Source organism: Pagrus pagrus (assembly GCF_965226575.1).
Source record: "Pagrus pagrus genome assembly, chromosome: 16".
NCBI lineage: Eukaryota > Metazoa > Chordata > Actinopteri > Spariformes > Sparidae > Pagrus > Pagrus pagrus.
The window spans coordinates 22,414,294-22,427,767 of NC_140200.1; the positions used below are offsets into that span (position 1 = coordinate 22,414,294).

Below are 13,474 nucleotides of genomic sequence, written 5' to 3' on the forward strand. Positions count from 1 at the left end.
CTTTGTGACCGCACTGCTACAACGATAATTCATCACCACGGTACACTCAAACATTTCCTCCACTTCCTGACTGGATCTGAAGAGGAGTAACAATAAAATCATATCACTCAAAATATCACAATATGTGACTGGCAAGAAGGCTGTTGTAACTGAGCACGATATGAAAATTTCATGTCATATTTATCCTCTAACATAATTGCTATTTACAATACTGATCCCAATAATCATCAAAATGTTCTTAAAATCTAAACATAAAACTTATTTTCACTAAAACAAACTGGAATCTCTGGAATCTAGCATTTTGTTAGGAAATAAACAATCTTATTGCATCACAGAGACACTACACTTTCTGTAGTGGAAATTAATCAAAGAATCTTAAATAAGTAATCATAAATAATAACGTCTTCCTGCACAAAATAAATGGAGGCAGCCTCAACTCCCTGTTGTTCTTTAGTTTAGAATCAGTAGTATTTACACACATCCAATTTAACTTGTTTTTGTGGGGATTACAATGTGTAAACTGAGCCTTTAGCCATGGTGATGGGCTTAGGCGGTTCAAAATAAATCAGGAAACCAACAGACTGTCAGCGAGACAGCTAGACAGCTTTTTCAAGACAATCTGGATTCATTATTGTTCAATAATGAAAATTCAGGGCAATCATCTTATTCTGAGTGTTCCTTATTGCGGCCCGCCATAAAAACTTTTGTCCCATCCCTAGCTGTGACATCTAGATTGTGATTTATTGACACACACACTGAAGAACAGGCCACAATCTGTGTGGTAGCTCTTAGAAAACTGTGACTATGACAACAAAGAATACAAATTTTTACTCTGACTTCTTGAGCAAACCCAATGTTGTTCAGACCTGGAGCTTGAGTTCCAGAGCTACAAAGAAACACCGTAATAAACATGAACGACCTGTCGTACCTTGTTGTGTTGCTCCCTGGACTGCATCCTCATGTCGTAGGCCTGGTGCCGAGCGTTCTGGACTGCGTCAGGTCGGTCTCTTCTCCCAAGGGCATGAGGGGCAAACTGGCCCGTAGTCATGTAGGCGGGGCCCCGCTGCTGATCCATCTGCGATAACACAGGGGAAAAAAACAACTGTCACCCCTTTGAGAATTATTCATACTGTATAAACAATAACATCCCTTATATACACACATTTTTTTCATCCCAGTTCTTAAGAAGCCTGTGTTTAAAAAAAACTCATCAACAAAATCATCATCATCCACCTTCTTTACTCACCTTCATCCTCTTTTTTTTCTCCTTCATTCTTCTCTTAAAACCTTCCTAAAAGAAAGAAAATGTGAAGCCTCATCAGTCACTGAAAGAATTGAAGCAAGGTTAGAGCAGAAATAATGGCACTGTTGTAAAGTTGTCTGGCTGTAGCTAAGTGTTTCAGTTTCTGTCTCTGATAGCTGGGTATCATTTGACCTTGAGTACCAAAACCAGTACGATGCTTTTCCCCACTACCTTATTTTGAGAAATATAAACTGAAAGTTAAACTTAAATGTTAACTGTTGTGTTCACACCAGAGTCCCTACAAGACCTTCACTAAACAGGAAGTATCTGAGAATAATTAACAAGAAATTTAAGACAAATGTTGGTATTTTGGTTTCCAACACTCCTGAAGGCCTTTCTATAAACTAAAACTTTTATGATTGCTGTGTGAAATTCTCACATCATCCTCTTTGCGTTTCTTGAAGATATTGTCCTCAGCCACACCAACTGCCTGCATTATCATCTCGACTCGCTCCAACTCAACAAAGCCATTCTCTGTCAGGTAGCCCTACAGACAAACACAGGTCGGTTTATTCACAGCACAGTCCAAGATTCTCTAAAGAAAAAATAATCCACAACTGAAAACACTATATGGTACAAATTTGTGATTATACTCACCCCAGTTTTGTGCACAACATCTTTGTAGATGTTGACCAGTCGATCTATTGCTCCCTCTCTGTACAAAACAACACCAGTGAATAATTAAAGACGAGTTAATCAGTGTAAATTTAAATGAGAATCAGGACAGGACATTAAGCTGACACCAAACACTGATTTATCAGGAAACTTGGCTGGCCTTTTAGCCATGCTGGCAGGTAACCAAGTAACATTTTGAGCTCTATTTTACCCTCATACAAATAAGAAACACTACAGAAGAACAGTACAACACAACAATAGAAGTCTGAGCTTCTCCGCCAGTGTTGGAGGTTATAGTGAAGCGCATGCAGGATTACGATCAATGTGAAAGTGAATAATCAGGCTGTCTTCAACACCTGCGCAATTTAAAGCAACACAATGCAACTGTCCTGCAATTAACCCTGGTTTTGTGAAGCTTAAAGAAAGAAGAAGTCTCGCCCACGTCTGGGTCAGCTTCTGGAGTAACACCAGAATAATTTAGTTGACAGAAAGGAAACATTAAAAAATCCTGTATATCTATTCTATTATTTATTTTTAAGACCAAAGTGCTGATTAAGGTCTTTCATTTAAATAACTGAGTGTTGTTTCTTGGTCCAACATGTACAATTTCCACTTATATTCAAAGAAGATTTAAGAATGAAAAAGGGGTCCCGGAGCTCACCTAATTTCTAAGGACGGCAGGTGTGGCAGGAAATCATTTCCAACAAAGAAACACATGAAGACCCAGTCGTCAATGCTTCTCTCAAAATCAAAGGGAAACGGCAGACTGGCCATGGTCAGCTCTCTGGCGAGGTACTGAAGAAAAAATAAATAAATAAATGGAGGGACAGTAGATGCTTTTATTTTTGAGGCCAAAGTTTGCTCTTTTCATTGTTAGTTCAAACACATTCAAAGACACAACCTGCGAGAAATAAAAAATGTCTTCATAGAGTAATGACAGGCATCATTCAATCAGATGAGTCATGTCTGAAATACTCCGTACTATGGTCATTAAGTGGATGCAATAGGGCTACCTCTAAATTTTTTGAGCTGTATAGGCTAAAAAATATGACAAACATACCTCCCGCAGCACACAGAGCCTGATGAATATGAACTCCTGTTCAGACACTGGCATCGAGTCTGCAAACTGATCATGCTGAAAGAGAAGACAAATGTATAAAAACAAATATTATAAAATTCACATCAGATTAAGACAAAAGAAAGAGAAGGAGGTACCAAGCTCTGATTACAGAAATTCTCCTCTGCTAAATTTTGCTCATCGAAACACTCTCATTGATCAACTACAGTTTAAAATATGCTATTTTTAACCTGAGTTCCGTATCTGGACAAAGATTCTGCTATCAAAAAAAACACCATCCATGTCACATATTTTTATATATTATATAATTAAAGATTTTGACTTAAAACTAGCACGAACAGAACTCACCTCTCCCTGTTTCTCTCTGGCCGTCCCCTGACAATCTTTGATTTCGTGACCGACTTGTCCGCAGAGTGCGCAGGGGCGGGGCTTGTTGGGTTTGAACTCCTCTCTGATGATGGTGAAGTTTGGCTCATGGGTGGCCAGGCCCAGCATGATCAGGTCAGCTGACCACGCAGAAAGAAAAAATGTTATTTTAAAAAGATAAACAAGATGGCTGATAACTATCAGTTACTTAATGTGTATTTTAATGAAACTTATTCTTCAGAAGGTGGATTTTAAGGCTTACCATCAGCTCCACACAGGCAGTGGTGTGTGTTGGGGTCGTGGTTGGGTTGAGCTGCCAAAGCGAATAACAAAGGTGAGTCAACAACATGTCTGCGCAAGAGATTCAGACTTGACTTGTGTTCACGTCAGTATATTTTTGATGATGCTACTCAACAACACTTTCACCTTTCTATGATTATCAGTCAAGTGTGACTGAATTCAGCCTGGAAATTATGTACGATATTGATTTGTTTTATGTGCTTTATATGAGCCTACTTCAAATGTTTTTGTGCACATGGATACATTTCTATTGGCTTGTAAGGCTGTGTTTTATGATCTTTTGAATATTATCACTTCTGTTGTTCATGATGTATCCTATACTGTATATATGCTTTAATGTAATCCTTTGTATTGCAACAGGTGTTGGGCAGCTGTACCTCTCTGTCTCCTGATGAAGTCCATAATCTTGTGTTCGCCTTCCCCGGGAACACTGGCATCAGACAGGAAGACCTGGATAACAGTCAGTAAAGGTTAAAGGTTTGTGAACACGGTTCACATAAAACACACCACCAGGGTACAACATCAACAGCCAAGAGGAGAAAACATTCGTATTTCATGTTTGATCTTCATGTTTTATATTTATTCATCATTTGTTTTGTCGAAACAGCTGCTAACATTTCTGGCAGTATTTGAAAGCCTGAGTAGTAAAGTTACACTTACAGTGACATTGCTCCATCCTGGATCATTGCTGAGTCTGTCTGCGACGTAGTACCGAAGACACTTTGCCAAGTTGTCCATAAACTCGGTTCCCTGGAGACATAAGAAATCAAATTTGTAATTCTGCTGTTATAAGTGAATATTTAAACAACTTTTATTTACACTCCGGTAAACAAAACACATTGACGAACAGGTGCCCTTTATTGCAAGTGAGTTTACATCATAAAACAAAAACTTTAAATTAACTCAATATAACATTAACATTAAGTGACAAGTAGCCATCAAATAAGTCAATATGATCTAGCAAAAACAGACTGATGGATTTCACTTTAAAAAAAAAACTGAATGTAGTACTTATCCCACTCACCGGTGTGATACAGTTGCTGTCGAACCTCTCTTTAATCTCATCAGGTGGAAGATAACCTCCTGTAGAGGATAACATAACATGTAAGTTTACACTGAGCATGAAGGGTATTTAAAAAAAAAAGACGGTGAAACATCTACCAATAAACAACACGACTGCTGTTAAACATGAATAATTCTTTTACAAATCCAGAGTGAGTTGTCAACAACAGTGCATCAATTAATTGTCCCCTATTAAATTATTCACAAACTATTTGGATGGTTAATAACCTTGAGTACATTTTAAGAAAAAAAGTCAAAGTGATCTGATTCCAGCTTCTTAAATCTGAGTATTTTCTGGTTTCTTTCCTCCTCTTTGACAGTTAACTGAATATCTTCAGCCAATTTAAGCAAATTTTGCAGTAAAATTAGTATGTCGCTGTCCTGGGTTAGGAGGGTTGAGGGGTGGAGAGAGTGTTTCCTCTCTCAGATAAGTGGATACAATGCTTCAGGTACATGAAACTGGTACAGGTACAACTGTGGAGGAGTTAATACCACTGCACAAAGACACTCAATGGGACAGTGGTGATGCTCCTCTTAATAACTGTAATTTACTGTATAAAAAAGTAGCTTGCCAGGTGTATTTTGTCTGGATTTGTCTCTACAACTTTGCATAAAAGCTCTCAAAGAGCACCAAACTTACTTAACTTCAGCTCTTTTAAGTCATCAGTATTTTCCTTCCCAGAGTTCAGAGAAAACACGATCAGGTGGAAAATGTTTAGTGATGTTCCGTGCAATGTGCAGGATGTCACATTCATCATATATTCCCTTTATTTATTTATCATCCAGGAGTGTAGGGATTTAAAAGTATCAAACACCTCTCTCGATGATCTCCTCCCTGATGCGATGCTTCTCCTCCGTCAACTCCACTCCTTCTTTTGAGGCACGAAACCGCCGAGAGCGCTGCTGGTTCATTTTGGCCCGTGGAGCCTGGTCATAGTTAAACACAATGTTATTTTTAATGTGCAGTCAAACCAGTCAAACCAGCCAAACAGGTAACTACACTACCAGTAAATATTTGATTCTCTGGCAGAAATGCAACTTGGCTTCTCTGGCTGCAGGTTCCCGTCACTGAGAGTTACTCACCACTCCATCGATAGCCATGTAGAGAACTCTCCTGGGTCGCACAATATTGAAGAGACGGTCGATGTACTCAAAAATGGCGACCATCATCTCATCTTCATTTTTGGGAGCAGGTCTGTGGACAGCAGAGATCAGAGTGTGAGGTTACTACTCTTGTATTATTTTGTTTATATTTGGCTGACCCTGCCACTTTTCTAGTTTCAAACTCTTTCCCACTGAGAACAGCTTGTTTATTCAGTTACGGAAAAAAACAATTTTTTTATTACCTCATTGATATTGTAAATATCAAAATTCTGAGTTTCAATTTCTTCTCGAAAACTACTTTTTAAAATTAATATTTTCTGAGTTATTTCCTTCTCTGTGAGAGTAAACGGAATAGCTTGGGTTGTGGAGTAAAAAATTAAAACCAAACCTTGACATCAACAGAAAAAAGAGGTCATCAGTGACATAACTTCCAAACATAAAATGTAGTCATGTTAGAACAAAAACAAAGTCTTAAAATGCACAAAAGCTAGTTCTTACTTGTCTTCTGGATGTGTACAAGGGTGAATGATCCCGTTCATGTCCAAGTACAAATTGTCAAATTCTACCTCGTTGGGATTTGGTTTGGTTGTATCAACAGGAACACGGACACCATTACACTCTTTACCCTGTGAAGATAAAACAAGAACAAACAAATCACTTTGACTGAAGACATCCCGGACTTAACCCTAACAACTATTTCTGACCCACTCATTAAACACATAACTGTTAAAAAAACACGGCGAATCATCTGTATTTCCCATAAATGATAGTATGTTAATGTTTCAATAGTGTGTTTTTAAAGTGTTAGCTGAGGCGGGAAAGCCTCAAAATCTACAATTTCATCCACCAAACTCAGTGCAGAAGTAATACAAGTTATCACAGATAGGCGGTCAATATTTTCAGACAGCATAGAGGTTTTACATCTTAACTAACCAATAAAGGTCGATTAGGGTGTCAAATAGTGCTAGGCTGTATGTTGAAATAGTCTTTATGGCAGTCTGAAGTTAAGGACAAACAACTACGCAGTTTTGTTTACATCCCCGCACAAACTTCCCCCGTGTGTCGTGTTTTGTCAACTGCTGTCTGACGAACCGAAACCTTCAAAACACAAAACAATACAGCGAGGACACATTGATGGTCGCGAAGCTTCACAATTGCTTGCAGTCGGTAAATGTTTAGTTTAAAGGAGGTTATCGACCGTTAAATCTTCCCGTAAATGCGACATGCAAACTGACTCGGTTGCTAGCTAACATGCTATCCACTTACCTTCTCCTCAAGACAATGCACAATGATTGACGGATATTTTCGGCTCAGCCATCGGAAAAACGCCGGGACTCCCATCTCCGGTGAAGAATCGCTTCTCTGTCAGCTTATAAAAAATACGAGCTCGTATCAAACAGTTAAAATAGCTTATTTAAAACACGCAACTTGTCCAGAATGAGTCCAACAGCTCTGCTACATGCTGTTGACCATGAACATTGTGTACTTTTTCCGGTTCATATCATGTATTTCCGGATCATTCCGGAGAGTCATGTGGGCTCACAGCGACATCAGTGGCCTTAATCGGCACTGCAGGGAGCGGTGTTATTATTTCCTGAGAAGAATTAAGCTTATTTTGCTCATTTTGGTTTTTTTTGTTTTGATTAAAATGTCATGCATTTGATTTTTTTCCCCTTCTGCTAGGGCTAAGTGCAGTTTTATGAAGTCATGAAACCCATTATCTCAAATTTGTCTTAAGGGCCACAATCTGTACAGCATACATAACCCTCAGAACCTCAATTAAGTATGGAAAAAAATCCTCCAAAAACTTCTTCAACGGGAGAAAATGGAAGAAATAGGGCTGTAGTAAATTTACAGTGTGGACAATTGGGTTGACAAATCTAGCCTACATAGACTGTAAATGTAGCCTATGTGAAGAACATGGGTCAGAGAGGATGTTGAGTAAGTTCAGATGTGTTCAAACAGACCTGAGTCACATGACCTCCTCTCCATAGAGACCTAGTGGAGAAAAGACTACAAAAAACAAAAGGCAAAACTCAAGCACACCACAAGGATATTATTGTTCTGTCACTACCAGTTGGTGTCCGTTAACGTTGCTGGTAGCAACCATGTGTTACTGACACAGCTCAAGTTGAACTGTTATTGTTAGATCACGTTTACTTTATATTGACAGGAACCTTTTATTCATCATCTAAATGATCTTTTATTGCAGCTGTTTTGTGATCATTGATTTATAAATTTCCCTGTGATCATTTTATTTCTATCAAAACTAGCTAGTACAGCTTGTTAGCTGTCTGAGGCCAATATGTTGCTAACATTCTGAGAACTGTTTACTGTCGATGATATAAGGTTTAACTAGCAACTTAACTTAAAGTGGAAACAGACAACTCCCAGTGTTTCCATGTGGTATTGCTTTTGACGCCACTGTCTTGGCAACATGGCTCCTGCCAGCAGCCTGGCTACTGTCTGACAGCCACTTGTATTAATAAGTGGGCAGGTTTTGTTACATACTGATCTCGTGGAACAAATGCCAGCACCACCAGCACGCTCCATCAAGTGAATGCCTGTCCGTGTTCTCTTGTTTTACCTCGGTCTCTATCACTCTCCCTCTTCATCTTCTTTGCCCCCTCCATCAGCGGGGTTCTTTCTCTTTTGCAGTGTAGAGTTTCCACAGTTATTCCAGTTGTTCCACTGTTACCTGAGGATTGTGACCGAGGAAAACAATGCCTCTTCTTGTTTGGGTTGCACAATGGCAGGCTTCACTTTTGTGGGAAGCCTGTTGACAGACCGAATAGCATGATAAAAGTGAGACTTATTGGGAACCAATCTTATCACTTACAGTCATTACACTGTGCAATTGGTACTTACTTCAGAAGTTAAAACAAAAAAAGTTGTCTATTACCAGTTTAACTTTACTTGATAGCAACGTCTTAAAGGTCCAGTGTGTAGGATTTAGTGGCATCTTGGGGTTTCAGATTGCAACCAACTGAATACCCCTTGTCCCTTTGTATCGTCAGTGTTTGGTTTGTCTGTTCTGGGCGACTGTGGAAACACTCTGTAGACATAAAATGCTCATTTTAAGGTAACAAAAACACTACAGTTATTAGTTTCAGGTGATTATACACCTATATTATATTTCATTTCCATTGCATTTGCCAATAAATCCCCTTAAATCCTACACACTGGACCTTTAGTAATGATAATGATAACTATCGTTGCAGATTTCATTAAAGATTGCACTTTGAACATTTTATTGCACAACTTCCAAATGTGTGAAATGTGTGAGCTCCGTCCACATTCCCTGTAATGGTATCGTGTTTGAATCTCCATCATCCACAGTCCGATGTTACATAATGCTCCTTTAATGGGGACTCTCTGCACAGATGCCCTCTCGCTTCACAACTCTGCAGCACCACGTTTAAGGTGAATTAGATTTTTTTCCCTCCTCATCTCTCTGGTTGATGCAGGGAGGGGGAAAGGGGCCATTAGCCTCCCCTCTTCAGGCAGGGCGGGTCTGACATCAACACTGCAGTATTATTACTGCAAAGAGCTGCTGATGGAAAACACTTGGCCTGCTCCGACAGGCCATTTCCATAAACATTTACGCTAGAGTCGCAGGTAATAGGATGAAGCCATCATTTTGGTGTTTGTGGAGGAAACGAAGAAAAATCTGATGTAAATCCCAGATGTGAGAGCTGCAACACAAACCTCCCACTCAGACAGAGGAGACAGCTCAGGAATGTGACTTGAACATACACTCTGACAGCTGCAGATGATGCATTCACTGATTCATGTAAAGATTCATGCTGATTACGGGCTTTGGTTTGATGTAGGCTAATTACCAGAGACCTTGTTAATAAAAATTGGAAAATTAACTTTACTTAAACAAACTAAGGACACTATTTTTACCCTTAAGCCAGTCAGTACTTGAGTTTTATTCAAACAGCTGAAGGCAGAAAAAGGTTTTCTTTCTTTAAACAGAATAAAACACCAAATCAAAACATGCAGATTGAGTCATTTACATGTGAGCTGATTTTTCTGACTTCTCTGACTTGATTTCCTCCAACATGCAGATGACTTAAAGAGGGAGAGCGCCCTCACCTGGTGGATCATCAGCATTACAAGCAACAACTGTCATCCTTCCTTACGTGTGCCTGTGGTGGAATGTGACTATGTACATTTACTCAAGTACTTTTGTTATATGCTGAAGTACATTTTTTATCAGATGCTTTACTTTTCAGATACAATTCACACTTCTTCACAATGTCAAAAAACTACGTCTTCTGTTTTCATTATTTTGATTGAGTAACCCCATGTGCAGGCCTAGTCAACCACTTTTATAAAAGGGCCAGATTTGAAAAAAAAGGAAAGTACCAAGGGGCCGAACATCTACGTTCTATATATCTATATAACGATGCACTTAGTTATGTATACAACAGTGCAGAAAGAAAACAACACACCTTTTTTTTTTAAAGAAGCAGGTTGTCTGTTTGACTCACGTTTGGCCAACGGGCCACCAGTTGAATAAGTCTGCCCTAGTGACAATAACATACAGTACATTTAACTTAGATGTTATTACAACTGAAAGTGGGTGAAAACTAGTAAACAAGAGAGCAGAGCAGGTGAAGTTGTTATGGATAAAAAAGAAAGGAATAAGAATGAAAAAAATAATGGATAAATAATTTAAATAATTAGGTAAAAGGATAACACTTAGTTTATACTTATTCGACTGTTAATAAGCAATAAATGGTTATAATATAATGGTTTATAAACCAGGACTCCTGAATCTGTTCTTTAGTTTTGCACACATCTGATCCACAGACTTAATAAGATATAAATAAATAAATAAATAAATAAATAAATAAAAAATATATTTTGCTATAAATTAAACTATCCAACAAAGTACAGCTGAAACAATTAATTTATTAATCGATTAACAGAAAATCAATTACAGCATGTCATCGCTGCATGTACGGGTCAGGTCTGCAAGGAGTGTAACTAAGTATATTTACTCAAGTTCTTTTCTTTTCTTCTACATTTCAGAGGGAAACATTGAACCTTTTACTTCACTACATTTCTCTGACAGCTTTAACTAGTCACCTGACAAATTAATGTTCTTGCACACAAAACATGTGAAGAGCTGAAATATGTTTTGCCAAATAAAAATTAATTACAGCTGAAACAATTAGTTGATTAATTGATTGACAGGAAAACAACTGTCAACTATTTGATGCTACGATCAAGTCTTTTTTAAAAACAATTAGATTTGTTGCTTTTCCTTTGAAAAACCTGAATAACTTTAATGTATTTGTAATTATGTTTAGGTTTGGACTAAACAAACATTGTGAAGGAAATTGTGTTGACATTTCTGACCAAACAATCAATCGATTGATGGAGAAAATGACTAACAACTATGTGAAAGTATGGCTTCACGTTACCCTTTAATTTATACGATCATTTAAAAAATATAAATGCATGTTCATGGCTTGAACAGTTCATACAAGCTTAAGATCTTCTTGTGATATGAAGTTGCTCTGATCTTAAAACAATGAAATGGAAATAATCCTGTCTACACACACACACACACACACACACACACACACACACACACACTCACATCTCAATGGCTTCCCTCCAGTCTCTGAGGATTAATTTTCTCACCAGGACGCTGCAGCTCTCGCTTAAGTATTCAAACAACAATTAATCTCATTTAATCTTTAATCTCTGGCTTCATCCAGGAGTTGATCTGTGTTTCTACGAGTTAAATTCTCACTTTAATGCTCACACAGCCGGAGCTTTGTGCAGGGAACATTTTATACATGAGATATGAATTAACAGAGGTTTAATGAAAGCGCTCGTCCAGAAAAAAGGATCTCTTTTTCCGTCTTGTTAGTCCAATTCAGATTGTACTGTAGTTTCATGCTAACAGCAACACTGTGACTAAACGCATTAGGGCCTTTGATTAGCTGCTCCCTTTAGCCTGCACATGAAAAGCTCAGCATGAAGTCACATGGTTTAGTACAGCAATCTGTGTCGCCAAGGTTGGGATGTGTCCTCGGCGGCCTCTTTGAGTTGGTTTCTACCCATTGTGTCGCAGGAATAAAGACCCGCCGGGTCTCCGTTTTTCATCCCTCCAATGAAATAGACTGAAACTTCTCATGTCGGCCCTTTTTCAGCTGAATTTTAGTGTGCCATGTAATTGGTGCCATTTTATTTTTTTGTTATTTTTTGGATCATCAGAGGTAGAAAAACTAACCACCAAAGGGAAAAATACAAGAAGAAATGCTGTTCAATAAAAATTCTTAAAACTGCTACAATCAATACGTTTGTATTTAAGCTAGAGTTGCAAATGAATCCATAGGTCAAATACAATGACAAAAAAAAAAAAGAAATAAAACAGAAAAGAAGAAGACCAGTGTCTGTGGCTGCCACAGGCCTCCTATAAGCCCACCTTGCCTACTCCTCTGTGCCTGCCTGCCCGTGCACTCACTGTGCATGACCGGAGTCTTCCACAAAGCTGTGTGGCGGATGTGTTGCTAAAGCTATTAGCGAGCTAGTTGCACAAGAATGGAAGAGAAAGTGCAGCTGAAATCCCCCAGTGCTAACATGCTAGCTTTATAGCGATGTGTACTAATAATAGCCATGTTAGTTGTTTATATTCTTTGATAATGATAATGTTCAGTGTTTTCTTTTGGTAGATATGGATAGCGATGACAATGATTTGCTGCGCTCACAGTAAACAGCCCCTGAGCCTGTCGCTAACCAAGCTAGCACAAAGCATGCAGCCCCTGAGCCAGAGAAAAAAAGCCACTGCAGCAGCAACAGGCCTGTTCGTGGCTAACGTTAGCACAAAACACACAACTTTTGGACTGAGGTAAGTTTGTGACAGCTATTTTGCTTGTGTTTACATGATTGTGTCATTAAACAGAGTTGTTTGTGTATGTATTTATTGGGGACAGCCTGACGTTCCGAAAAACCTCCATTGCGAAACCCCTCCACTCCGACACACCGCTGATCCGAATCCGACTTTCAACTTCCAATTACTTCCCAATAGGGTTAGGGTTAGGGTTAGGGTCAGGGGTTCCCCAATAGCCTTTTCGGAATAGCAGGGTCTTTAGAAAAAATGGGAAACCAAGCCATTACGAAGAATGGAAGTCTATCTTCGGAACAGCGGGGTTTCGGAAAGCCGGGGTGTAACCGTATTTATTAGACTAAAAAAAGCTAATGAGCTCGTTGAATGTTGCGAAATAGATGCTAACGCATCTCCCAGTTGGCCAGCAAGAGCCCCAGGGCAGTCAGTGTGTCAGTGTTGTGGCTCTGGAGCAGTAATCTAATGAGGGAAAATCTGGATACAGCAATGAAGGTTCGACTTCCTGGGTGTAAAATGACCCTTTCATTATATTCAGCCCATAGGGCGTGCGCATGGCTAAAAACTCATGTTAGTTACATCTCCTGAGCATCTGTCAATCAAATGCTAATTTCCCTGTTTTGAATATTCAGGCTTGTTCCTCATTTATTTATTCCTCTGGCTGTTTGTTTACTCTTGTTATTAACTGTTAAAAACATCCTTGATCTCCATTATGAAAATGGGGGGTTATGTTGACAGAGCAGCAGCCACAGCAGCAGGAGGTTTTTCAATGCCTTAG

General features: G+C 38.9%; 1 protein-coding gene across 3 annotated transcripts in view; it reads right to left on the reverse strand.

The window, feature by feature from the left end:
* The window catches only part of xrn2 (5'-3' exoribonuclease 2), a 43,911-nt gene extending 36,029 nt beyond the window's left edge, over positions 1 to 7,882 (reverse strand). For 2 of the 3 annotated variants that reach the window (XM_084378349.1, XM_084378351.1), the window contains exons 1-15: positions 7,095 to 7,314; positions 6,327 to 6,454; positions 5,808 to 5,919; positions 5,540 to 5,651; positions 4,687 to 4,745; positions 4,323 to 4,412; positions 4,040 to 4,112; positions 3,625 to 3,675; positions 3,345 to 3,502; positions 2,979 to 3,053; positions 2,580 to 2,713; positions 1,901 to 1,958; positions 1,683 to 1,790; positions 1,247 to 1,291; positions 929 to 1,075 (exon numbers count right to left, since the gene is read on the reverse strand). In XM_084378349.1, coding sequence (XP_084234475.1) covers positions 929 to 1,075; positions 1,247 to 1,291; positions 1,683 to 1,790; positions 1,901 to 1,958; positions 2,580 to 2,713; positions 2,979 to 3,053; positions 3,345 to 3,502; positions 3,625 to 3,675; positions 4,040 to 4,112; positions 4,323 to 4,412; positions 4,687 to 4,745; positions 5,540 to 5,651; positions 5,808 to 5,919; positions 6,327 to 6,454; positions 7,095 to 7,169 — 1,425 coding nt within the window. In that variant the 5' untranslated portion in view covers positions 7,170 to 7,314. Of the gene's footprint in view, positions 1 to 928; positions 1,076 to 1,246; positions 1,292 to 1,682; positions 1,791 to 1,900; positions 1,959 to 2,579; positions 2,714 to 2,978; positions 3,054 to 3,344; positions 3,503 to 3,624; positions 3,676 to 4,039; positions 4,113 to 4,322; positions 4,413 to 4,686; positions 4,746 to 5,539; positions 5,652 to 5,807; positions 5,920 to 6,326; positions 6,455 to 7,094; positions 7,315 to 7,795 lie in introns of those variants that run through there. The other variant, XM_084378350.1, reaches the window with a different exon arrangement.
* Between the last annotated feature and the right edge of the window lie 5,592 nt (positions 7,883 to 13,474).